This window comes from Papilio xuthus, unplaced genomic scaffold (genome assembly GCF_000836235.2).
Source record: "Papilio xuthus unplaced genomic scaffold, Pxut_1.1 DF825946.1, whole genome shotgun sequence".
NCBI classification, from domain to species: Eukaryota; Metazoa; Arthropoda; class Insecta; order Lepidoptera; family Papilionidae; genus Papilio; species Papilio xuthus.
In genome coordinates, this window is record NW_013532703.1 from 628,091 (window position 1) to 652,148 (window position 24,058).

General features: G+C 33.9%; 3 protein-coding genes across 6 annotated transcripts in view; 1 reads left to right on the top strand and 2 right to left on the bottom strand.

Annotated features, from left to right (window-relative positions):
• Positions 1-10,156, bottom strand: part of chb (CLIP-associating protein) — a 29,353-nt gene extending 19,197 nt beyond the window's left edge. The window contains exons 1-4 of the mRNA XM_013320196.1: positions 10,075-10,156; positions 4,756-4,945; positions 2,614-2,805; positions 116-216 (exon numbers count right to left, since the gene is read on the bottom strand). Of these exons, the coding sequence (XP_013175650.1) occupies positions 116-216; positions 2,614-2,805 (293 nt within the window). The 5' untranslated portion in view covers positions 4,756-4,945; positions 10,075-10,156. The remainder of the gene's footprint in view (positions 1-115; positions 217-2,613; positions 2,806-4,755; positions 4,946-10,074) is intronic.
• Positions 10,157-10,716: 560 nt separating this feature from the next.
• Positions 10,717-19,505, bottom strand: LOC106124917 (uncharacterized). Of its 4 annotated transcripts, none has more exons than XM_013321943.1 (12): positions 19,293-19,505; positions 18,903-18,978; positions 18,353-18,493; positions 18,089-18,225; positions 17,768-17,849; positions 17,596-17,691; positions 17,162-17,290; positions 16,596-16,831; positions 15,673-15,703; positions 15,365-15,411; positions 12,719-14,798; positions 10,717-12,557 (listed from the first exon to the last, which is right to left on the bottom strand). In XM_013321943.1, the coding sequence occupies exons 3-12, from the start codon at positions 18,456-18,458 to the stop codon at positions 10,753-10,755; spliced, it is 4,749 nt and encodes a 1,582-aa protein (XP_013177397.1). In that variant the 5' UTR covers positions 18,459-18,493; positions 18,903-18,978; positions 19,293-19,505; the 3' UTR covers positions 10,717-10,752. The 4 variants fall into 4 exon arrangements, with proteins under 4 accessions (XP_013177397.1, XP_013177396.1, XP_013177398.1 ...); XM_013321942.1 differs by having other exon boundaries at positions 15,661-15,703; XM_013321944.1 differs by lacking the exons at positions 16,596-16,831; positions 17,162-17,290; positions 17,596-17,691; ... (3 more) ...; positions 18,903-18,978; positions 19,293-19,505 and adding an exon at positions 16,067-16,129 and having other exon boundaries at positions 10,718-12,557; positions 15,661-15,703.
• A 383-nt stretch (positions 19,506-19,888) lies between these two features.
• On the top strand, positions 19,889-23,621 carry LOC106125001 (uncharacterized). Its single transcript, XM_013322085.1, has 3 exons — positions 19,889-20,190; positions 20,407-20,535; positions 20,829-23,621. Exons 1-3 carry the CDS (start codon positions 20,131-20,133, stop codon positions 23,604-23,606), a joined length of 2,967 nt encoding a protein of 988 aa, XP_013177539.1. The 5' UTR covers positions 19,889-20,130; the 3' UTR covers positions 23,607-23,621.
• Positions 23,622-24,058: the final 437 nt, after the last annotated feature.

The following is a 24,058-nucleotide window of genomic DNA, read 5'->3' on the forward strand; positions in this document are numbered from 1 at the left end:
GTTTTACCCATTCAAAATACCTTGGTGGCCATCTTCTCGTACCACTCGTGGGCTCCGATATAGACTGACACCGTAGTGACGTGTTATATTTTGTAGTACAAAAATCTGTACAAACCTGTCAATAATATGAGGTAGGACTGTAGGCACAAAGTTTGAAAAGTCTGGTCCCATACGCTCCGCCAGAGCCGTCATCACTTCCAGCCCATTCTGCGCAATCTGAAAACAACGCACTTCAATCAATATCTATACTAATATTGTAAAGTGGAATTGTTTGTTTGTTTAAATGCGCTAATCTCAGGTCTAACTACTGGTCCGATTAAAAAAAAATATTTTTTGTTAGATAGTCCATTTATAGAGGAAGGCTTTAGGCTATATAACATTATGCTGCAACCGAGAGCTTTTTTTAATTCCGCGCTGACGAAGTCGCGGGGGACAGCTAGTCCCTTATGTACTGAACTTTTCTTCAATTTCACAAATACGTGACTTCCCATAGGTTTCCGAAACCAACATCCCCATTTAAAACATATTGTTATGTAGGTTTTATACAGAGATTATGGTCTTAGAAAACAACGGTTAAAATGCTGCCATGGGATCACATTCCATGAGGTTCCAATTCTAGACTTAACCACGTACGATTTTCACTCCCTACTCAAAAAAAAACAGGAGAGGCAACATAGTTTAGTATTGCATAACTCCTATAATTACAGTGTTAATATATTATTCAATGTACAGGATGTTTTATAAACACAATAAGCGAGTAAAGTATCAATATTGTCCAGTAAACAAAACAACGACTCTGCTGCCCCATACCCAGTTAACCTATATACAAAGGGTGATGTGTATGAACACAAAGGGACGATAAATAGGCCACTAGTCCCTGTAAACACTGGGATACATATAACACCCTCAAAGGTTACATACGGTAAAGTTTTCTAAACTTAAGCGAAAAAAATGACTATCCAAATTGATTCAAAAACAATAAACGTAAGTTCCCACTGTCAAAACAACTTGATAGTGGGAACTTGGCATCTTTTACTTGTATTTTGCCGGTGGAAGCGCGAGATTAAAAAAAGTACAACCTTATCTACTAATATTTAAATGGATAGATGGATAAACGTTTGTTAGAAAGTATATCCAAAAGGGCTGAATAGATCTCGCTTAAAATTTCTGATGTAGAATAAAGTCTGGAAGAACACATAGGCTACTAACTAGTACTTAAGTTTTTTTTAATTCCGCGCGGACGGAGTCGCGTGCGACAACTAACAGTATAATAAGTTCACAATACTCACATCAGATATAACAAATTATAAAACAGGATTAATAAAAATAATTGATTTAGTTTTTATTAATTTGAATTTGAACTGAAAACGTTTATGATTTCGTTTCGTACAGACCAACGCGTACTTTGCTACTGAGATATCATTGTACACAGCTACGGCTTTAATATACAACTACTTATTCTGATAATAAATAACTTCATACATATTACGTACAACAAAATTATTCAAAGAATTTGTAAAAAAATCTAGAATTTATGTCATAACATATTCTGGTATACAAATTTAACTTCAAGAAACGAAATGCTGTTAAAAAAAATCGCAACTAGGCCACATAGACATCAACAGCGACTCCGTTAGCTCGGAGTTAAAAAAGACTTAATCAGTAGCCTGTGTTCTTCCAGACTATGTTCTACATCTATGCCAAATTACGGCGAGAACAAACATTTATCCATACATCAAAACATTCGCATTTATAATATTAATAGGAAGTAAAAACCATTGATTTATCTTTCACTAAACTCAAAATCTACTAACTCAATGGTACTCTCTACTGTAAAAGTTATATTATCGCTTCCACATCGTAGTAACATCGCTCGATTGTATCAGAATAGTGTTGTGCGCAATGAAGTACATCAGAGACAGCGAATCAGACTATGCATGACACATGGCGTCGTTTTGCGTCTGCAAGCGGAATTAGACCGGCTTATTATAGACTTGCATATACATTGAATGCCTAACTCACATATTCATATACAAAACGAATACTGAAAAAGTTAACCCGCACATCGCTTTACTCTCTCCAAAGGTTAACTCTCATCTCGAGGTTAGTCGTTGTCTTTCGACTTACTTATACTTTTTATTGTAAATTTATCTATTTACATTAATTTATTAACAGATCAACTAAGGCTAGTGATGAACAAGGGACTGACTCAAACTACTAAAGACACTACTCTATTATACGACACAAACTTTCGCTCGCGACTACGTACGCTCGTTCGTAAAGACTTAATCAATAGCCTATGTGTTCTTCACGACTATTTTCTACATCTATGCCAAATTTCAGTGAGATTCATGCAGCCAATCTGGAGTAATCCTCTAACAAACATACATCCAAACATTCGCATTTATGATATTAGTAAGATAGTAAGATATATAATTAGTTTATCAACGTGAGTCTAACGTGCCTATTGATTTAACTTAATTTCAAGGCATATGTGGGCGGCTCTCGTCGCTTATAAAATAAGTAGTAAGATAAGATTTAAAACAGATTACAACAATATGTTTCGCATGTTGGAGATGCTTATGATTTCACTTATTTTCATAAAAAACATACCTTAAAGTTGCCACCATTAAGCCAAGCCACTAGCGCATCGAGCAACTGCGCCGCGATATCAAATGTGACGTCTGGTTCGCGGCGGACGAGCGCAACTAGCTGCTCACCCAGCAACTGCCGCAGCCGTAGGTCCGGCCGGCTCAGCAGCGGCAGCGCGGCCTCCAGCGACGCCGGCTGCGGGTAATGCGCCATCTGGTGATAATTGACATTAATTACATAAAACAGAACATAATTTAGGCAGAATATACTCTTATGTCCTTTGCCTTTTTTTGCTGTCATTAAAGTAACATTTTTAAAGAAAATCCTTATAAGAAAAAGGGTTGGAAGTGAAAGAGGACTAAATTACGCCTCCGGGCCGCACACTCATCAGAATGTACTTGGAATTGCGTCCACTTGACGCCTGGTCGTGGTATTTATTCGTGCGAAGATATTAAAGCGGGCTCTACAACTGTTTAATAACTTATTATAGTATTAATAATTTTAAATGATTAATGTAGGATAGGGACAAATATATTGAAGGACGCCATTACAACTAATAAGTGGTTAATTGTAACAAGACACTTCGTAAATATTTTCCTTGTACATACGGTACTCATTTATAACCGTATTCAAGTAACATATTTTGGTTTTGGATATTTATGTTATACTAGCTAACGCACGCGACTATATCCCCGTGGAATTAAAAAAAAATATTAAGTAGCTTATGTGTTCTTCCCGGCTATGTGTTACATCTTTGCTAAATTTCATCGAGATCCGATGAGCCGTTCTCGAGATACCTCATAACAAACAACCATCTATCCAAACATTCATATCTTACTAATATTATAAATGCGAATGTTCAGACGGATGCATGGATGTTTGTTTGAAGGTATCTCCATAACAGCTCGACTGATCTCGATGAAATTAGGCATACATATAGAACATAGTCTAGAAGAAAACATCGGCCACTAATTGTCTCTTTTTTATTTCTACGCGGTCGGAGTCGCGGGTGACAATATAATATTAGTAAGAAGTAACATTCATAGGCAATCATGCTACGTATAAACAAGTGTTTCAACAATGTAAACGCATAGGAATAAGGTACATTGCGTGTCGCACTGCAATGTGCGCTATTGTTACACTTAGTATGCATCTAGGCGGACCTACACTGTCGCTGCCTAGACTCGGGACACGAATCGCACTTAATTTAAAACAACGGTCAATGAACTCGACAGAAATATCATTTATTCTATAGTTTAATACTCTAGTACTAAGGTAGGATTGTCGGTAAGCTATATTTTAATTTTTGTAAATTAAAAGATATGTGTAAAGTCAAACCCGCACTTGGCCAACGTGGTTGACTATGACCTTATCACCCTTAACTTAGGGTAGGCCTCGGTGGGGACGTAAAGTGAGCTGATGATGATGAAAAAAAATGCAACCGAAAGACGTCCTTTCATTGAAATTCATGTCTGTGCTTTTTTTATATTTACATTCATTAAAAACTCTGATATCACCGACCTAGTTATATTTGTATAAGCAATTAATTATAAAAAACAAGGGCGCCTTGAAGAACATTATGTGGGACCTGTTATCGCATACGAGTCATCGAAGAGCGATTTCTTTTCGACAAAAATATTCGTCATGTTTCAATGCTAAAGTTCTGCGGGCGGATCGAGGTTGACCTCTACACACCCCTAATGGTTCACTGGCTTGATCATTTTAATATTACAAAAGTCACGGCACGTCATGTCTTTGTAACGGATGTGATTCTCGTGTCATTTTGTACTGACTAAATGGGTTTGTCCGTCACGCCAATGTCAGTGACGTGACGTATGAAGCTACTTGTACTTACAATTATGTGTTACATTTCGTAACTACGACTGTATTAAGGCAGTCTGAATATCTGTATGTACAGTCAGCTGCATTAAGATGTATATATTTACAACATTTTAGAAATTGGTGTAGATTTTCGCGTTCAAAATACTTACGCCCGCATTCGTTAGTAGCTTGTATTCATGGTCGGAATCATAGGGACGGACAGATATGCTTATACATATTTTTAAAACCAAAAGCTTATACAAGTTTTTGAAGCTTTGAATCATGTTACATATTAATGCAGCTGAATGTACATACTTTGTAATTAAAAGTATAAAAACTCACCGTTAAACGTCGTTTATCCTTGAATCAAATCCAAAAATTTCACCTTAGCCACGTAACCGAGTGTCCGCACCCAAATAACTGTCATTGCACAAAACTAGCCGGCACCGAACCTTGCTACCACAACACTGACCGCGCCACCGCTACGCTCACAACCACTGCATTTTATATTTTCACTGAGAATCTTTTCGCACTGTAAAAGAAAATCTGTATTCAAATATGTTAATAACTCTACAAATAGTGCCTTGTTGTCATATCTCGGAAGCAAATATTACTTTACTTTAGGTCATGGGTCAAATATTACTAGTTTTAGAATTCCTAGGTCACCTTGTACTAACCTCGAATATGACAAAGTTACTATCAAATGTTTAAGGTTTATTTGTAGAAAATCTTGCAAAACTTTTACAGATCAGGATCTTTTTAATAAACAACCAATATTTTAACACCTAGCCTTAAGAGTCTATTTTTGAGACGAAACTTCTAAACTTGAAAGTAAAAAGGTAAAAGTACTCCTGTATCTGCTAAGATTCAAAACCTATTCATTTTAGTTCATGATTAAATAATTATTGTATAGCTTAAAATGTCTTATAATGTTAAAACAACTTATATCTTAAAATAAGTGACGGCAGAGGCCATATTTGAATGTACAACATGTTTTACCACATTCCATACAGTTTAAATATTTCATGTATTTTCACAATGAGTGGTACAAAAAGATAACTAAGGTCGAGACAATTTATGTAGCTTAACTGTACAAAACAAATTACTCACATCCTCAAAGATGAAATTAAGCTACTCATCTCAATAAAGATCAACCAAATGGAAATCTATAATCTATGCCTACCTATTTGTACTTCTTAAATATTTATTTATAAATTTACACTAACAAATTTAATTTCATGTCGGAAGCTGGGAATTTCTGGAGTCTTATCAACTAAGATAAGGATGTATGATTAATTATAGTGATTTTTTTACTGTTACTTTTTTTTATATCATAAGGTGGCAAACGAGCGAGCGGCCACCTGAAATCGCTGAAATAGCGAAGTGACCGTTGCTCATAGACATACGCAATTGCATATGCGTTGCCTACCTTTAATCGACGGAGAAGAGGATCCACAGAAAGAAAATATCTTCCCTTTCCATGCATCCTCTCATCCGGAAAGTCCACTTCCAATTCCCATACTTTCCTTATAATAAAAAGGGTGGAAAGGGAAAGAGGACTAAATTAGGTCTCCGGGACGCACACTCATCAAACGAAACGCGGAATTTCTTCCACTTCACGCCTGTCTTCACTTGCTTGTTTGTTTGCTGGCTTGTTTACTTTAAATAAACATATTCACATATGTGTGAATTTCTATCCAAATCTAAGATGACAATCATAGAAACAAAGATATCTACAGCTTTTGTTCTCTTTACTGAAATAATGGATTAGTAGTATGCACTTAAAAATTTGCAAGGTCAAGGTTGGTTATGTCACTTTAATCCTTTATTTAAACCTAAGGGCTACCCTTACTACTTACTACTCAGTAAACAATAAGAGAATGTTATTATTACTTGGATATTAATTGAATTCCTTAATTGTTTTCAATGTGCAACAATATATGAAGTTACAGTTTGATATAACGACAACCAATCATATCAATTGTTCCAATCCGAGCACACTGAATGGAACAATGGATATGACTTTGCTTGTTGACAGCTAAGTGAGTGAATTGGCATTGAGACGTAAGTCGCGGCGAGGGAAGAACTAATGGCCAATTTAAATTAACACATACAATACCACTAAGACTTTCACGTATTATAATGAACTGGCAGGGAGAGTAGGTAGCACTCAATGTGTTAAGAGCAAAACTGTTGGCACTTTTGGCAACAATGGATCTTACAGCTTTGAACCTATCCCTCTAATTATAAATAAAATACAGAAGGATTATTGAAAGACAATTTAAAAAAAAACGATAAACTCAACTGACTCTGTTAAAAAAAAATCAACCAGAAACAGAAAAATTCCTGATGCATGACCACCATGAGTTTGAGACTAGAATTAAAGAGAAACGTCTATAAGCAAGAAATATATCGCGGTTCCTTGTACTCTAGCTTATTCAAGTTCCACCGTATTGCACTTTTAAATGTAAATAGGTCTTAATCCGCATATGATTTGATCAACGGTAGTAAGTGTTTTGTATTCATATCACATAAAAGTAAACACGGATTTCGATAGACTTTCACTACAAGTAAGCTATAAGTAAATATATATCTGTGTATAGTAAAATCTCCATAAACTATTATGCTTAAAATAATTCTGTTTTCTCATAACAAAGTTTTATATAATACCACTGTTTTTATATTTAAATAAATTTATTCTATACGCTGTTAGGACACATTTGACGCTTGAATAAACTTCGATTTCTAGTAATTTAATATTCTTTTTGTAGGTTTTTACGTAACATGAGCATTATAGACTAGATCATCAATTCAGTCAGTCGCAGACTATTTACCAACTTTACTTTATTAATACATACTCTGAACACAACAAGTCACAACATTTATATGTAAACAAATAAAATACCAATGTTTATATGCTAAGTGCAATTGGCGTGGCGACATAGTTCATTGAATGACGCTAGATTAGTGAGGGCTTCGACGTTTAACAAACAACTTGCATACGCTTTTACAGGATTTAAATAACTGCACAGTATTACAAACAAGTAACGGATTACAAGTATACGCTGATGGTTTTTAACGAGAATTTTTAGATATACATCCTGCTTGGTAGGACTAAAAATACTTAAAGGATTTAAATTACATTTTGATGTTTGTTTGATGTTCTATTAAATGAGAATTCTCTGAATCAATTGTCCTTCCAACTCAACCTAACACACTAGAGGTAAATAGTAAAAAGATTAGTCTTAGTTATCATAAATTGGATCATTTAAAAATTATCTAAAACTTTTTTTTTTATATCATAAGGCGGCAAACGAGCGAGCAGTCACCTGAAATAGCGAAGCGACCGTTGCCCATAGACATACGCAATTGCATATGCGTTGCCTACCTTTAATCGACGGAGAGGATGCACAGAAAGAAAATATTTTCCCTTTCCATGCATCCTCTCATCCGGAAAGTCCACTTCCACTTCCCATCCTTTTCCACCACCTTTTCCAATGAAGGCAATTAAAAACTAAACTCAGGAAACATCTAACATAAGAGCCATTAGTCAAGTAATCAATAACATAGCTAGATAATTACCACAGTACTTGCTAATTAGTGTACATGTTTGGAGGACTTGTGTCACACATGGCATATCAACAGCATGACACTGATGGCATTCATTACTAACAGACTTTTCAACAAGCCCTAACAACATTCTAGCTATTCATATTATAAAATTAGCTATACAGACATCAATTTAAAAGAAATAAAAAAATATAAGACTCGGTTTACCTTAATTATCACAATGTTGTACCTTTTAATTGCTTTGCAATAAAAACAGTTTCGTTGATAGTAAAATAAAAACAACATAAAACAACTGAGGATGACATCAGCAAGTTAGAAAGATCCATTAAGTAATGACCTAGGTAATAAATCTTTATTAGCCCTGAGTCATGACTGAAAACATATTAAAGGGTTCAAAGATAGTGTACAAACTAACTGAGGATTTGGACTGTTGAAAGGGACTTATAAAATTATATTAACTATCATTTTCTTTGAAAAACAGACAAGACAATACAAGTGTTACGGCAGTTATTCTAACTATTGTAATGGCTCAAAGGATCTCAATGAAATTTGGCATAAAATCAGAACTCATAGTCTGGAAGACTAGGCTACTAATTTAGATTTTTTAATTCCGCACAGGCGGAATGGCAGGACGTAGCTAGTTTATAATAATTATATTATGCCAAAACATAAAATGAACCATACAAAAGTGAAATTATTAAAAATTTTACCATAGACAAATTAAACAAAGACATCTTCATTTCATTTGTGAGACAGAATAAAACCCACATATATCTTAATATAGCTAAAGGAAACCCTCTTCGTATATGAAACAATTATAAATGAAACTCATGTTTATATGTTCATATATGGCATAACAACTCCCACATAAAGAATATTGCTATTGATTCAGCTACACATATATTATAGTCAACTAGTCTGTGATTATATCCGAGCGGAATTAAAAATAAAACTTAGTATGTTTTATTCCAGATGTAATCTGTGCCAAATTTTATCCAGAGGCATTTAGCTATTATGGAAGTACCTGCTAATATCCATCCATCCAAACTTTCACCTTTTAAATATGAGAAAGGTATAATGTATGTAATATTAAACAATTTATAGAACTTTTGCTTGTTTTTAAATATGCAAATGTGTATATATTGTCTACCATCTAGTACAATATGAAAATAATCACATATTGATTGAAAATAAGTAATTGTTTATTCTTAACAAAGATAAGATATTTTTTCTCTAGGAAAGTCTGTCTAGTGTCTTAAAAGATAGACCTTTCCTAAACTATTTTGGGTATGTAAAAATATGGTAGTTAAACTTATTAGTTTAAAACTTTGATTTGTACTTGTACAGAGTAATTTTGTAAGCACTTGATGCGTAGCCATAGTTTGGGAATAAAATCTTGTTTTTTTTAATACGGTAAAACGGCACGCCTTTACAAGCACAATAAAATAATCGCATATGTAAAGTAAAAATCCATGTTTATCGAATCCGATATGGATAATCGCGAGCAAATCCTGATTGCGTATATACAATGTTTATAAATTTTATAACGACATATGTGTATAGATCATGATGTCATCTCGTATTCGAACAATTGAGGCTACTCTACTAAATATTAAAGTGCCACACAATAAACGATTTCCTACCAAGTTTCAAAAGGATGTAAGATAGTTCTACTAACGTTTATCACTAAAATTGTTTGATTTCTACAGGAAATTATAATCTAACAGAGTATTTTAAATCATAGAATGTTCTAAGGAAAGTAACAAAGCTGATCTGTCAAGTCTTACAAAGTTCGCGAATCAAACACTGCCGATGCGAAGAGTACAAACGAAAATAAGGAAAGCACTAACTTTGTTTTATCTGGAAACTTGTTTCTCGATCACATACGAAAAAAGGCACGGCCTTTGTAATCCGAAGTAAAAATACGTTCCGGAGACATTTCCATCTAGAGATTTGACCTTTGCAAGTAAAACACTTCCTTACACGAATCAACAAGAGACACAGGCACTATCAATTTTCTCATTTGTTTTATTGAAATCGAAAAATAAAAGAAATATGAATATGTTACACTCTTTACACAGAAAATCTCACCGTTTTAAAATCACTCGAAAAATATTCGGCAATGTCGCGCATGCCCAACATAAATTTACATCACGTGACCTGTCATGGCGTCATTAAGGTAACTTTTTAAAAAATGTTGCAACTTGATATCGATGTCTCGATATCCCTATTTTCTGTTTGAAAACAAATCATTAAAAAATAATTTGATTTTTTACATTTGTGCGGAAAAAAATATAGATTTTGCTCAATTAAAATAATTTACATGCTCTCGCCTTTTTAGCGCGCAGTAGCAAAGAGTAGCAGTAGCGTGATAAATTTACAAACATTACACGAGTGTCTAAGAGATGGCGTTGTAGCATTAAGTTGCTCTTGCGATGTTACAAGAATTTGTAAGAGATGGCGTTGTAATCATAATTTGCTCATGTGAAGTTGGGACATCCTCATAAAGCTTTAAATTTTTGGAAATATTCCTGATCTTTACCATTTGGTGTAAGGAAATTTCTACCAATTTTCAGCTCTACGCAAATGATTGCAGATTTCATTGCCCTTTGTTGGATTCAGTGTTTAATACGAATACTATTTCTTTTATAACTACACTGAAAGATAGAAAATACTATCAAGAAAAATAACTTTTGAAGCAATCAAATAACTTTTTATTAAAAACAATTACATTTACAAGCATTTAGAAAAAAATTGTCTGTAAAACACTCAAAAATCATTGTGCAAAAAACAACACGAGGGCATCGGGTAAAAATCTTCACAATGACACGAACGTCGTCTTCTGCGCCTTATAGAACCTTCGCCACACTTACAACGAAGTCTGCTTAGATCTCTTTCTCTTTCATAATCCATATCATAATCATATCTCTCGTCACGGATACTATTGTAATTTACAGGTTTTCCGTAAGGTGGCGTCATCTGTGCTGTGGATATAGAAGGGCCACCATATTGTGATTTAGAAGATCTTGGGTCATAAAAAAAGTTATTTGTATTAGGATGTTCACGCATTGAGTAATAATCGGATCTTTGTTGGCCAACTGAGGGACTTCTATAACGGCCACTTTTATTAATACCATTTGGGTTTTCTTCAAAAAATTTACTTATTTCATTTAAATCTTCGGGAGCAAATATTTTTCTTCTTTGGCTAGAGATGTTAGGATAACGTTGGGATGGTTCTTGAGAATTAGAAGTTCTAGGACGTGCTGATAAAGTTAAATAAGCTTCATCAGTGCTGGGTCCTGGCGTTTGACTTGTTCCTAAAACCCCTTTATCTATGGACCTTCTCAATGGTTGTAATTTTACTATTTTATCCTCATGTGGAATTTGATCTTCAAAACGAACTCTTTCATTATTTTTAGATATTCTTACATTTTGACTACTGTACGGGACTTTATCAAATTCCTGAACTTGTGAAGAGCCATTCACTGAATTCTCGATTTTCTGAATACTTGAATTAAATGGAACGTGTTTTTTAAATGAATCATAATCCAAGGAATTTTCTCGTTCTCGTCTTCGTTTCAGTCTTCTAGCGAGATCTTCAACCATATAATTAATATTAAGGTCTTGATCTTTTTCAAGCCCAACTGCTTTATCAGATAAAAACACGCTAATTTCCTGTTTCATTTCTCTATCAGCTCCGGGACTGTCTAAGCTCAAATTCATATCCAAGCCATTAATTTTATTAGCTAGCGATTGTTTTAATATCTTTCTTTTGTTTATATTTATTCCTTCCGTTGGTACTACTGGTAATTCATTAAACCAGGCCTCTATCTCGTTATTTATTTCCACTAAATTAATTTCTTGCTTTTCAATATCATTGTTTGGTATTGGTACATTTTGGAGTTCTTTGAATACTATTTCATTTATGCTTTCAATTGGCAACTCTAAAAATGGTTTCCCTTCTTTTATTTTTACACATTCGTATATCTGGTTCGAGCGATTCATTAACCGTTGCATGTAAACTTTCATTTTAAGAGGATTTTGTTCACGATAGTCTGTTGTGGCTATAAATTTTTCAGCCATTCTTAAAGCGCTTAATTGTTGAGAGTATTCATCGTCTAGTTTTTGTTCTACCATTAACTTGCGTCTATCTGATACTTGATTAAGTTTCTGTTTGAATTCTGTGTCGTCCTTTGTTTTGTGCATATATTTTAGTATATTTACTGCCTCCATCACTATTTTTGATTTCCATCTTTGTCTCATATTCTTCATCTCCTCTGTTTGCGGCAGAATATCTAAGAGACCATCGATTTCGTCTTCAAAAGTAAACTGAAAGTACGTGTAATCGTTTTCCACATGTGAGTCTTCTATCAACATATAGAAGAGTTTTAAAATATTGTGTAGTACACCTTCCCTGGCTAATTCTGTCAAGTCAGGATTAGTTGCTAAAATAGGTAGCTCTTTGCAGTAGTTACGAAATGTCTCAACACAATATTCATGCAATTGCTGTCTCGTTGCATTTTCGGGTATATCTTTGACATTGTTTTGATTTGGTTGAATAGAAGAATTCGGATCTGAAATGTCATTATATTATTCAAATGTTAATACATATATTTCAGATAAAGAGGATCGCTGTGACGTCTTTTTAAATTAAGCTATTGTTATTAGGATTAGTAGGAGCAAGACATAAATAGTTTTATTTATATTTCTATGAAAATTATGGAATAAAATTTACCTTTAGCATTGTCGTTTGATGTATTTGCACTGTTTACAGCATTTTCGGAATCATTTGTGTTTGTGGTTGTAAGTATTATCTTATAATCACTTTTATTTTTACTATTGTCCTTATTTAGATTTTTCGCGCGGTTCTGACATTCGCCATTTCTGCATTTTTGCCCACAGTAACATTCAGCCTCCTGTTTCAACAAATCTCTAGGCAGTATTTTGAGTATATTTTCATCACATAACATTATTCTAGAATAAATATCTTTCATAACGCTTTTATCAGCTTTATAATATGATCCTGGTAATAAACTGGGAGGTTTTGGTATGTTATATTCTTTCTGATGTGAGGTAAAAGCAATTGGTGATTGTTCGTGATAAATTTTCGTTTGACAATTCTCATTTGTGTTTAAATTGAAAATGTTTAGGACATCTTTTGTTAATTCAGATAATTTATGAGCCAATTCAAAATTTCTTCCGGTCATAGGAAGGAACAAATGCTTACAGATGACACATTTTAGGTAGTCAGCAACAGATTCTCTAGTTGCATCGCTTGATTGTTTATTTAATAGCGTTAATTGTGTAGTTATATCTTCCGTCAAATTTCTTAAAATATTGTCGTAACAAACTGTATTTTGTATTGTATAAATTCCAAATTTCATAAACCATTGTCTTATTTTATTCTCAATTTGCTGTGGAATTGTGCCATTATTTTGTGATGTTTCTTCTTTTGTTGAATCATTGTCTATATTCGGTGCTTCGATTGCCAATGGAGGTGATGGAATATTTTCATGGATTGCAGCTTGACATATAGTTTGCTGTCTTTCTTCATTAGTAACGTTTTCTATATCATTCTTCTTTTTTCTTTGCTCCATACTTGTCTCCATTGTCTGCTTGTTTTTAATACTAGTTAATAATTTTGTACTACCATGTAAATTCATCTTATCCATTTTTTTCTTTGTAAGTATTGCTTTATTTCGTGACGAATCGTGGATCATGATATACGTGTCAGATATACATTTTGCTGGAGACAAACAAGGTCGGGACTTTCGATAACAATTTTTCAACTCATTGTCGTAAGCTTTTGTTGTACAAAATCTATTTAAAAGCATACTTGTAACATAGTTTGCTTGAAACTCTGAAGATGAATGTATTTTCTTCAAAACCTGATATATATTAACTATACTCTGGAGTTCCAAATCTATGGATTCGTTAGATTGATTGTTAATATTTTTATTTAAATTATCGACAGTTTTTGTTTTACCCAAGTTTCTTATAGCGATGGGATAGCGACATTTCTTACTTTGCTCTTGTGCTTTTTGGTACATATGTTGTGATTTTTTATTATCGATCACTTTAGGTTTACCTAAATGTCGTAGCTGTTGCAAACTATTTTTCGACTCTTCTAAATATTTGTATTCAATTTTTGATACAACACCAACGATATCTTTGATTATTTTTGACAAAATAAAGTTGACCACTTCATTTTCATGTTCCTTGAACAAATGATATTTGAGTATTGGTAACATGTCATCTTTTATAGCGCGTTGTATTTTAGCTGCTTCATTTGAATATTTTTCCCAAACATATTCGAGTGTTTCTTTCTTGAAATCAAATGATTCTGTACCAACGCTTGCTACGTTTTCAATGTCACATTGTTTTATTAAATCGTGAATTAAACTGTCCTTAGAATTGCTTTGTTTTCTATGCTTTAATATGCAATTTAATATTTTACACAAAACTTCTCTTAGTTTGTCTTCCATTTTGTCCTCTTCGGAATTATTTAATTCTTTAATTAGCTCTAATAGTTCAGTTTTCAATCTTTTATGTTCACATGTGTTACAATCATCCTGTTTTGGTTTTCGTGTTAAAATTTTACGTTTAGCGGGTAACGGGTTTGTTATTTTAGCTTTTTTTGGTTTTCGATGCGCCTTTGTTTTTCTCTTTGGTCTCAATTCTATCAAACTGTTGAATGTTTGCATTGATTTATTGTCCCGTAATGAATTTGGACGGATATGTATGGCTTCTAGAGTAACATTACTACTTTTTCCTTTTGCTAAATTTTCTTCACTATCCAACTTTGACGACGGTAGCTAAAAAGTATGATATGAGTATTTTAGTGTACATTGCGATAGCAAAATATCTCTTCATGTGTCAAAATAATAAAAAATGTGATTATTGATTGCACTTGTGTTAATTTTACCACTTCCATGCCCTTTCCTCTACTCTCTTCTTTATAAAAAACTCTATCAGCCTTCACTTCCCTCCTACAAGTATTCTCTGTCACACAATCCATCCATATTTTTTATTCATCATCATCATCAGCTCACTATACATCCCCACAGAGTTGCTCGGAGCCTACCCTAAATTAAAGGTGACTAGGCCATAGTCAACCACGCTGGCCAAGTGCGGGTTGATTGATTTCACACATATCTTTGAATTACTTCTCAGATATGTGCAGGTTGCATCACGATGTTTTCCTCCATCGTAAGAACGTCGGATAAATGTACATATGTAAATCGAAAATCGAAAAACACATTGGTACATGGCGGGATTCGAACCCAGGACCTGCAGATTGCAAGTCAACCCCTGAGCCACCGAAGCTCTCATATTTTTTAGTATAATCTTTTATTATGAATATATATAAATGTGAACTCACATCTACATATGATGATTCATTAAGTGTGGCAACAACAGAGGCCGCATCTGTAATGAAGAATCAATTTAAGATTTTTTAAAACAGCATATAACAGTAGCTTGTTTTGACATTTTATATATGCTACTTTAGGGTTTTTAGAGATCAAGCAAGAGTCATTTTGCATATTCAAAATGTAGGCAATTTGAAATTTTGAAACTGAAAACAGTTGCTAAAAGTCCCAATCTGATCATGATGGCTTTTTATTATATTTAACACATTAACTACTTTACGATAAATAAAAATGTAATTAGTTTTACCAACTTTGCTACCTTGCATCCTCATGTTGTTTGAATTCATCCTCTGAAAATAAATTTAGTTATGACTATTAAATTATTTAAACTTTCGTGAGACATTATAATAAACTGATATATAAACACGGCTAAACACTCACGTATATACGTCCGGTGGCGGCACCGACTAGTTTCGAGCCCATCGGGGGCCCTTCATCAGGATGAGTGGTAGTGAAGTGAGCGACGGGCCGCGTCCGTGAAATAATACCAGTAACACTCATCCTGATAAAGGGCCCCCGATGGGCTCGAAACTAGTCAGTGCCGCCACCGGACGAATATACGTGAGTGTTTAGCCGTTTTTATATCAGTTTATTTAGTTATGACGTATAATTAAAAAGATAATTTTCTTGATATAAGCAATAAACTTGCTTACCGGTAAATTCTTGGCCCCTAGCTACAGATAGAGTTCATTTTCTAAATTTTCTTTTAAAAATCGTTGTCGCAACATCCGCAACAGCAGTGAAACTGCAAGTATGATGGCGGACATTGAGGCAGTTCTAAACACTTTCACTGCGGATCATTCAAAATCGGCCCGACTGCGAGTACTATACGACTATTTCTTTTCATACGTGCGGCACGATTATGTTAATATTTGTATATGTGCGATAGAGATAAATAAAAGTGTTTATTTTAAAGTTGTCAGGACGGATACAACTTATAGAAAGATGGACTACCGAGCTCCAGATGTGTATGATTTGCAGCAGTTGAAGTGTTAAAACAGTCTTAGTTGCGGAAACCTATATGATTTTGCTGGGACATTATAACTTATTCTCGAGAGCTCTAATACTAATGAAATAAAAAAATATCTATAGCGACACGTAATCATAAAAAAATTGTGAAGGATTTTGTTACAGGCGAAACGAGAACAGCGGCAAAAAATCTACTTTTTATATAGTACTTACATGGTATGGACTTTTACTGTCGATTCCTCTGGAATTTCCATAGTACATATCATTTATATGTTCATGATATTTACACAAATGATCGTATTCATGCGGCAGAAGACCATCGTAGCGTGTCGGTGATGCATCGTAATGTCTTGGTGTTTTGTGTTCGTAATGTTTGAATCTGGGATATCTAGTCGTTGGCGTCACTTGATAGCATGTCAGACAATCATTAGGATTGTTTAGTCGTGAAGCTGAAATTGATAAAATACAACACTACATTACTTGATCTAATTAGTATTTAAAATACGCATTTTTGGGTCTCGAGCCTGAGGATTTTATAAAGGTACAAGAGAGTGCACGCTAAGGGTCCAAATCATTTTTCAATAGTTCGGTCGATCCGAATATTACGATAATGATAATTAGGTTGATTAAGAACCAAATGAATGGTGTCAATTCAATACAGAATAAAAACAAAAATGGTTCACATCGAATATTGGTTTCGACCGTAAAACTTTCTGCAGAGGATAAGCATCAAGGAAACTGAAGTATTAACTATATATTAATGCTATTTAAAATCTTACAGTCTGAAGGCTTCGTGTAGCTGATGAGTCGCTCGAACACTTCGGAGGAGGGCTCTGGGCCCACACTCGGGTACCTTCGCAAAGAGCTTGCAAACGCATTCGACTTTGACTGCGGGATATTCGCTGCGGCTAAAGCAACGAAACAAATGATAACATTATAAAAATACTATTTAAAACATCAGTTTTGTGGTACTATTTTGATGCTGGTTGTACATAACAGCTGCTACAAGCCTCGTGTCATTTAAAAAAAAGTCATGGCTTATCCAAAAAGTTCTATATATATTTGAGGAACTTTTAGCTGAGTAGAGTGTTCATTGTTTTCTTTCCAATCAATTTAATTAATCAGTGTATAAAATTCTCTTTGTGGAAATACAATTTAGTTTCATAACCTTATTAATTACTTAAAAATTTGTATTATATATAAAATTTATAACCTGCGACGGCGCGACAGCTCGAATAAGTTCGTTTGCCACTTGCCCTCGGTGTGGAGCCACCGCTGCCGATACCACCTACTTCAAAATTACCGCGACCTGCAACATCTTGTTATGAATTTCATTGTAAGAGTTTAATGGATAGGTATTTACTTAGCTATTACAGCTGTTTTACCTGGCTGTAGCCGCGCCCTCTGTGGCGGGAACTCAGTTAACTCCACGGGCGGTGATGTAGGCCTCATGTTGCAATACTCAATCTAAATTTAAAAAGCTTTTATAATTAATTTTCACTAATAAACTTTCTTTATAGTTTAAACATATACAGGGCCGGCGTTAGGGTTAAGCGATGGGCGATAGTAAGGGACGCCACAAGTCTTTGAATTACACAGTTTAGGTGTGGTAAAAAGATGTAGAGCTAAAATTATGAATCGGGTATAAGGAGTTTTCCCAGACAATTTGTTAAGTTCACTAAAATAACATAAATCGTTGTGTTTACCTTATAACTGCTCGCATACCGTCCGTCGACTGCCTGCGCGCCGCTGTCCTGTCGCGGACGCACCTCGCTGTTGCCGCACTGAGATTGCCGCGACAGGCAATTATTGCACACCTCGTACGTCGGCGACGAATTTATACCTAAAAAATAATAAAATCATGCACACACTGTTGGACAAAATAGCGTAGATAAACAGTGCCTGTGGGTCAATCGAATATTAAAGGCACAGGAACAAGTTCGAGAAAAAAGTATCAAAGGTAAACTGACCCGTTTTAGGCATGAGCGTGTACTGCTTGCCGCCGTCCATGAGGGTGACCATGAGACCGGAGTCGGGCAGGCCGCGCACGACCGCCATCATGCCCTTGCTGTCCATCGCTGTACGCTTCACATCGAGCCTGACGGAATGTGCTGTAAAATAACATCATCTCAAGTCTTTGCCTGACCATTGCTTGCCGTAGGCCCCAAAGTATACAGTCTTTCGCCTTGCGCAGCCAACGACTACAAGAATTTACTTCTTACATATAGATTTTTTACTTAAAAAAGACAAAAAACAACCGGCTAACTGCCATATGATACATAGAGGAAGAATATGAATCAAATGACATTTCACTCATCAAAATCCGTTCTGTCGTCTAAACTACAGGAAGTCACAATGGAACTTACAAACACACATACATAAACAGTTACATTAGATCCAAAACAAGATAACTGTTTAAAAAAATCTATATCTAGAAAGTTACAAATATGGTTGCCTTCTTATATAATATGTTTTCGTTTGAGCAATGAAAACCCACGGCTAATAACAAAAGTATCTTACAGTCATTTTCATTATCCGCAGCGAAGAATAGCAAGAACTAGGATGTTCTTGACTATCTGCACCATAATTCACCAGCCTGTTTAAAACAAATTATTATTTTAATAAATTCACGTCCTAACATTAATCTGTCAACTTCTGACAGAAAGGAAAGACTGAAGAGCTAAGAAAGTTTTCTTACTACAAGATAAAATAAGTACGCCGTTATTAACTAATTAAAAACGGCTGCGCTGACGTACAGTCAAATGTCGGCACCGACTAGTTCCAAACCCGACGAGGGTCTCTCTACGGTGTAAGCGAGGGCCAGAAACTAGTCGATGTCGGCACTAAACTATACGTAATCATTTTTAACGTCTGACAAAATTATAAATAACTACGCCATAGTTTACTTACATTTCAAGAATAATATTAAAACTTAAATGGAAAATAGGGTTTGATAAAATTTAGTTATTCAATGTAAGTAAAATTACACTGGAAAATATAAAACTTTGTTATGCACAAAAATTTTGAGTCATCGTTAAAACACTTAGAAGATTTAAAACAAATTCATTAAATTAATCTTAAATCGAATTAAATTCTATTACATTTTCTTATTAACATGTCGGAAAAATGTCAGTAATTTCTATCAGGAAATTGACATATGCACTTCTACACTCTGGCCAGTATTCGGTAAGGAAAAAATTAAACTTTTTATTTTAATTTAAATTTTAATAAAAGCACAATTGTGTAGAATTGCAATTAAATTACATCAGGCACTTCTTCAATTCTTAAGATTTTATTGATTCATTTAATATCTGATTGAAAAGCCATCTTTAAGATTTATGAATTCCAACGAAAACTACTGTACCATTTTTTTTTAAATAGTGGATGATGAAAAATATCCTCAGACAATAGGAAATAATATAAGACATTGTGCAAAACATAGTTTATCTGTTAAAATGTCGTCAGAAAATCTTTCAATAAAAAAGAATAAAACCGCTGCTAATCATTTTGACACAAAGTCAAAATGCTGTATAACATTTTAAGATAAATTCACAGTCAAGCCAAAATGTAACTTGTACACAAAAATCAAAACAAGATGACATCGAACATGCCTGGCAAGATGTTCTTAACCAACTTTCTGTTCTGGTAGATATCATTGTGTTACAAATTACATCACCACAGACATGAAAACCGTTACAAGAAGCTGAAGATTTGGAGAAGCAGGACGCGTCCTTGGGACCTATACCTGATGGAATTTAACTATTTAGAAAACATAAGAAAACTAAGGGAAAAGATTGCACCGTTCAAAGTAAGTAGAAATGTTCATACATAGTCCGAATAAATAAAACGAGAACAAAAAGTATTAGAACTTGAGATAAAGCGAATCTTTGCTTTAGGATAGCAGCGTTATGTGTACTTTTCGCTAAAGTAGCAATAACAAAAAATCGTACCATTCGATACAATAATGATATTTTATTAAGCTATTGATTGATAATTATTATTGCTAAGAATTATATTTCTCCAGCGCCAGTTATGCAATGAATCCCGCTGTCCAAAGATCAGAAAACGTTGGGAAGAACATCAGCACAAATGTCACACGGTGAAATTTAAGAAACTGACGCTGGAGAATAAGGACCCTAAGCCGTGCATCAAAGTTAGTAAATATTTTCTACCTTTATTTCTTAGAATTGTGTGAAATATAACGGCTGATAGAGATGTATAGAGTTGTGTATGATGTGCTGACCCACTGTAGATCCAAAGGCACGTTGATGATGATGATCACTACGTTCTTGCGCCATGTTTTCTGTGTCATTCGAAAGTTTTTTTTAATTATAAATAATACTCAATAGACCTGTAAAGGAAAGGAAGAAGGAAAAAAGAAACACTTGATTTTTAGTACCAACCTTTATTTCTAATTCACTCTAACGTTTTCTTCTCATTTTCTAGATCACAAAATTGAAAACTGCAGATCAACTTGTACAAACAAGTATCGATATGAAATGCCACGTAGCAACTAACTGTAACATTTTTCATGATGATAAACAAGCGATGGCAAAGATTGCGAGTGAAGTTATGAACGCTGAAAATGTTGGTGAATTTCTGGCGCGTAATCAGTCCTGCAACACGACGGTATCCTTTAAAAATTTCTACAAGGAACGTTTGCAGTATGAAGTATTACAATGGCTGCGCGAGGTGCCTATCGAATCCGAATTTAATTCGACCGCTAAAATTGTTACAGAAAAAATTGTTAATAATTTAATAGAGAAAATAGACAAGCTGTCTGTTGAAGCTGATGAAGATTGGTACGAAGTGAAACTCAAGCGAGAGATAGATCATTGTCTTAACTCTTTACCCATGTCATATCATAGCACTAAATGTGCTAAGATAAGATATATATTAACAGAAAGCCTTATTACAAGGATCATGGTACTTAATAGTAAATATCTCTATGAATCCCCTACAACCTTCCAAGATGATCTCGATGTAAACCATTATGCAAGTAATAAAGACATATTCCAAGTACCTATAGTAAGCATGTTTGAAAATGAAATATACACTTGGTTGCAGTCAAAGAATTTGAAAGGCGAAGAAGGGACAACGTTGAATTTGAAATATATTACAAAGACGCTTTTAAATCGACTCTTACCATGTTTAATGGATAAAGGAACAAAGAAGAGCAAGTATTTGATAAAGGGTGGAATCGTAGAAGTTTTAGACACGTTACCGTTGACTATGGCGTTATTTAAAAACCGAATATTCCTTAATGGTCTCGCAATGGAGTTGACAAATATACTTATGAATGCACAAAACAATTTTGAACAGCTTACAATTTATAACAACGCATATTTAGGTTTCAGTAAAACTTTAAGTTGCTTAAATCCCGAGCATTGTATGATTAATCCATTAAGACGCGAATCTGTAGGCAAACAGGTCACACTAAGAATGTCGAATACCAGCAAAGTTCGTGCAGTTGGTAAATCAAGTAGCAATGGCATATATCAGTCAAAAACAAATATAAATAAGCCGTATAGAGAAAGTCATTTCGTTGCTATGGAACTAAACATGAGGTCTTTTTCTCAAATAGAAAGAACAGTCACGAAAGATCCTACTTTATCGCGTATGACACTTAAAATTCTAAGAGACGTCAAATCAAGGAATTCAATTGTGAGACTGAAGGATTTTAAGAAAAATTGCGTACCAAGTCTACTATCAATTTCTTTAAGTTCAGTTGATGAAAAAGATTACAACTCATCTTGTTGTTCTTATTTTGATAAAAATCATATTAAATTTCGAACTAGAAACAAAATATACGGGCCTAACATTAGCATAGAAGAAACTGTTAATGTTAAAAAGGTATCATCTCTAATTAGGGCCTGGATTGAAAAGTTACCCAAAAATTATGGCAAATTAAAGAATCGAAGCGTCATGGAGGCTATAAGTGGTGACTTCGCACTGGAAATAACCAATCATATGTCTGTTCCGTCAATTGTAGGAAATAATTGTGATAAAGAAACTTATTTAGGAGATATAATATCAAAATGGCTATCACTACTTGGTTTTGTTAAAACTTCAGATGAAGCTATAACATACAAAAATGAACTACTAAGTGAATTGCAAAATGTTCTGTTAGAAAAACCACGCGAAGTGAACATCATACCAGAAGATGTTGAACCCGACATGAATATGATTAATGGAAAAGAAAACATGGATATGTTGAATGGTGACTTTTTGTCTTACCTAAATAAACCGTCTACTGAAATTTGTACGGATTCAGATTCCTGTAAGATGTTAGTCCATGATTTTGCTTTTATAATTTATAATGAATTAAATAATAAACGTTGTAATAGTAACGTAACATCCACTTTGAAACGTTGGTTGAAAAATATTGTTGAATCCGAACAAAATATTTGCCTACAATCATTGTCAAAAGATTTCAAAAATGAAATCATAAATTATTCACCGAGTAACCAAGATGATAAAGTGTCGAATGTTGAGGGAAGTAATAATGCAGTTTTTGAAAATGTCATGAAGCAGTGCTTAATGAATTTTTTTAGCGAACCCAATTTGAACAAACGTATAGCTGAGGATGTGTTTTGGAATATTCTTAGCAACGTCTTGGAAAACGTTTACACACAGTATTCCAAAATGGAAAATCATCAAGTTGAGAATGAAGATACGCCGTACGAAAAGTTAAAGACGGAATTAGATTATATAATTTTAATATCAGATTGGTTCAATAAATTGCCGAAAAATTCAGTTTTACATCGTCTAAATAGTAGACAAAGTAGGATACTTTTGATTAATCTAGCGAAAACTATAGAAAACAGTATCAATAAAAGGGAACTAGCAACAAGACTAGACGAAGATTTTTACTCCGAGATAATTTATAATCAATGTAATCAATTTGAACCCCTACGTAATGTGTCTTTGGATAAAAGTTTAACAAAACCTTTAGTTGATGCCTTAGTAAAGTATGAAATACAAAAGTTAAAAGATAAACAGAATCTTTCAACAGAAAAAGACATGGATGTAGGAGTGAAACAAAAAGAAATTAAAAACGGTATAAAAAAAGATTCACAGAAGAAATATGTAGCCACAAATGATAAAATGTGTAAAGAATTTTCAGATATAGTTCAAAAAGAAATAAATAGTATATTTAATTATTTTTTTAGTAATTTCAATACAATTTCAACTCATCGTTTAATAATCGTAATTTATTTCTGAGTTAAACAGATTCTTTATTGTTAAACAGAATTCGATACCAAACGATATTTTATTATTATCGTTTTCTTTCGAGACATTGTAAGCTTTACTCTTGAAATTTTACACTGTTTCTATTAAAAAACCCGCTGAACAAAGTATCTTATGGAGATTAAGAATCTAGTTATATCAATATCCTTTGTAATATTCTACAGAAACGATTCTCAAACTTTTTTGACTATGCTACCCTATTGGGAAGCGTATCATTTGAACTTTAGATTCTAGGTTTGTTTCTAGGGCTGAGAATAATTAAAAGTTGATTTATTAATGTATTCTTAATTCTTCTCTCGCGTCCCACGTTCAGTTCGTGTCCTAACTGTTTGTAGAGACTTAATATTCTACCTTTGACGGTTTTTATTCCTATAGAATCTTATAGTACTCCCTTAGTATTTTATTATGATGTACATCTACCTCGG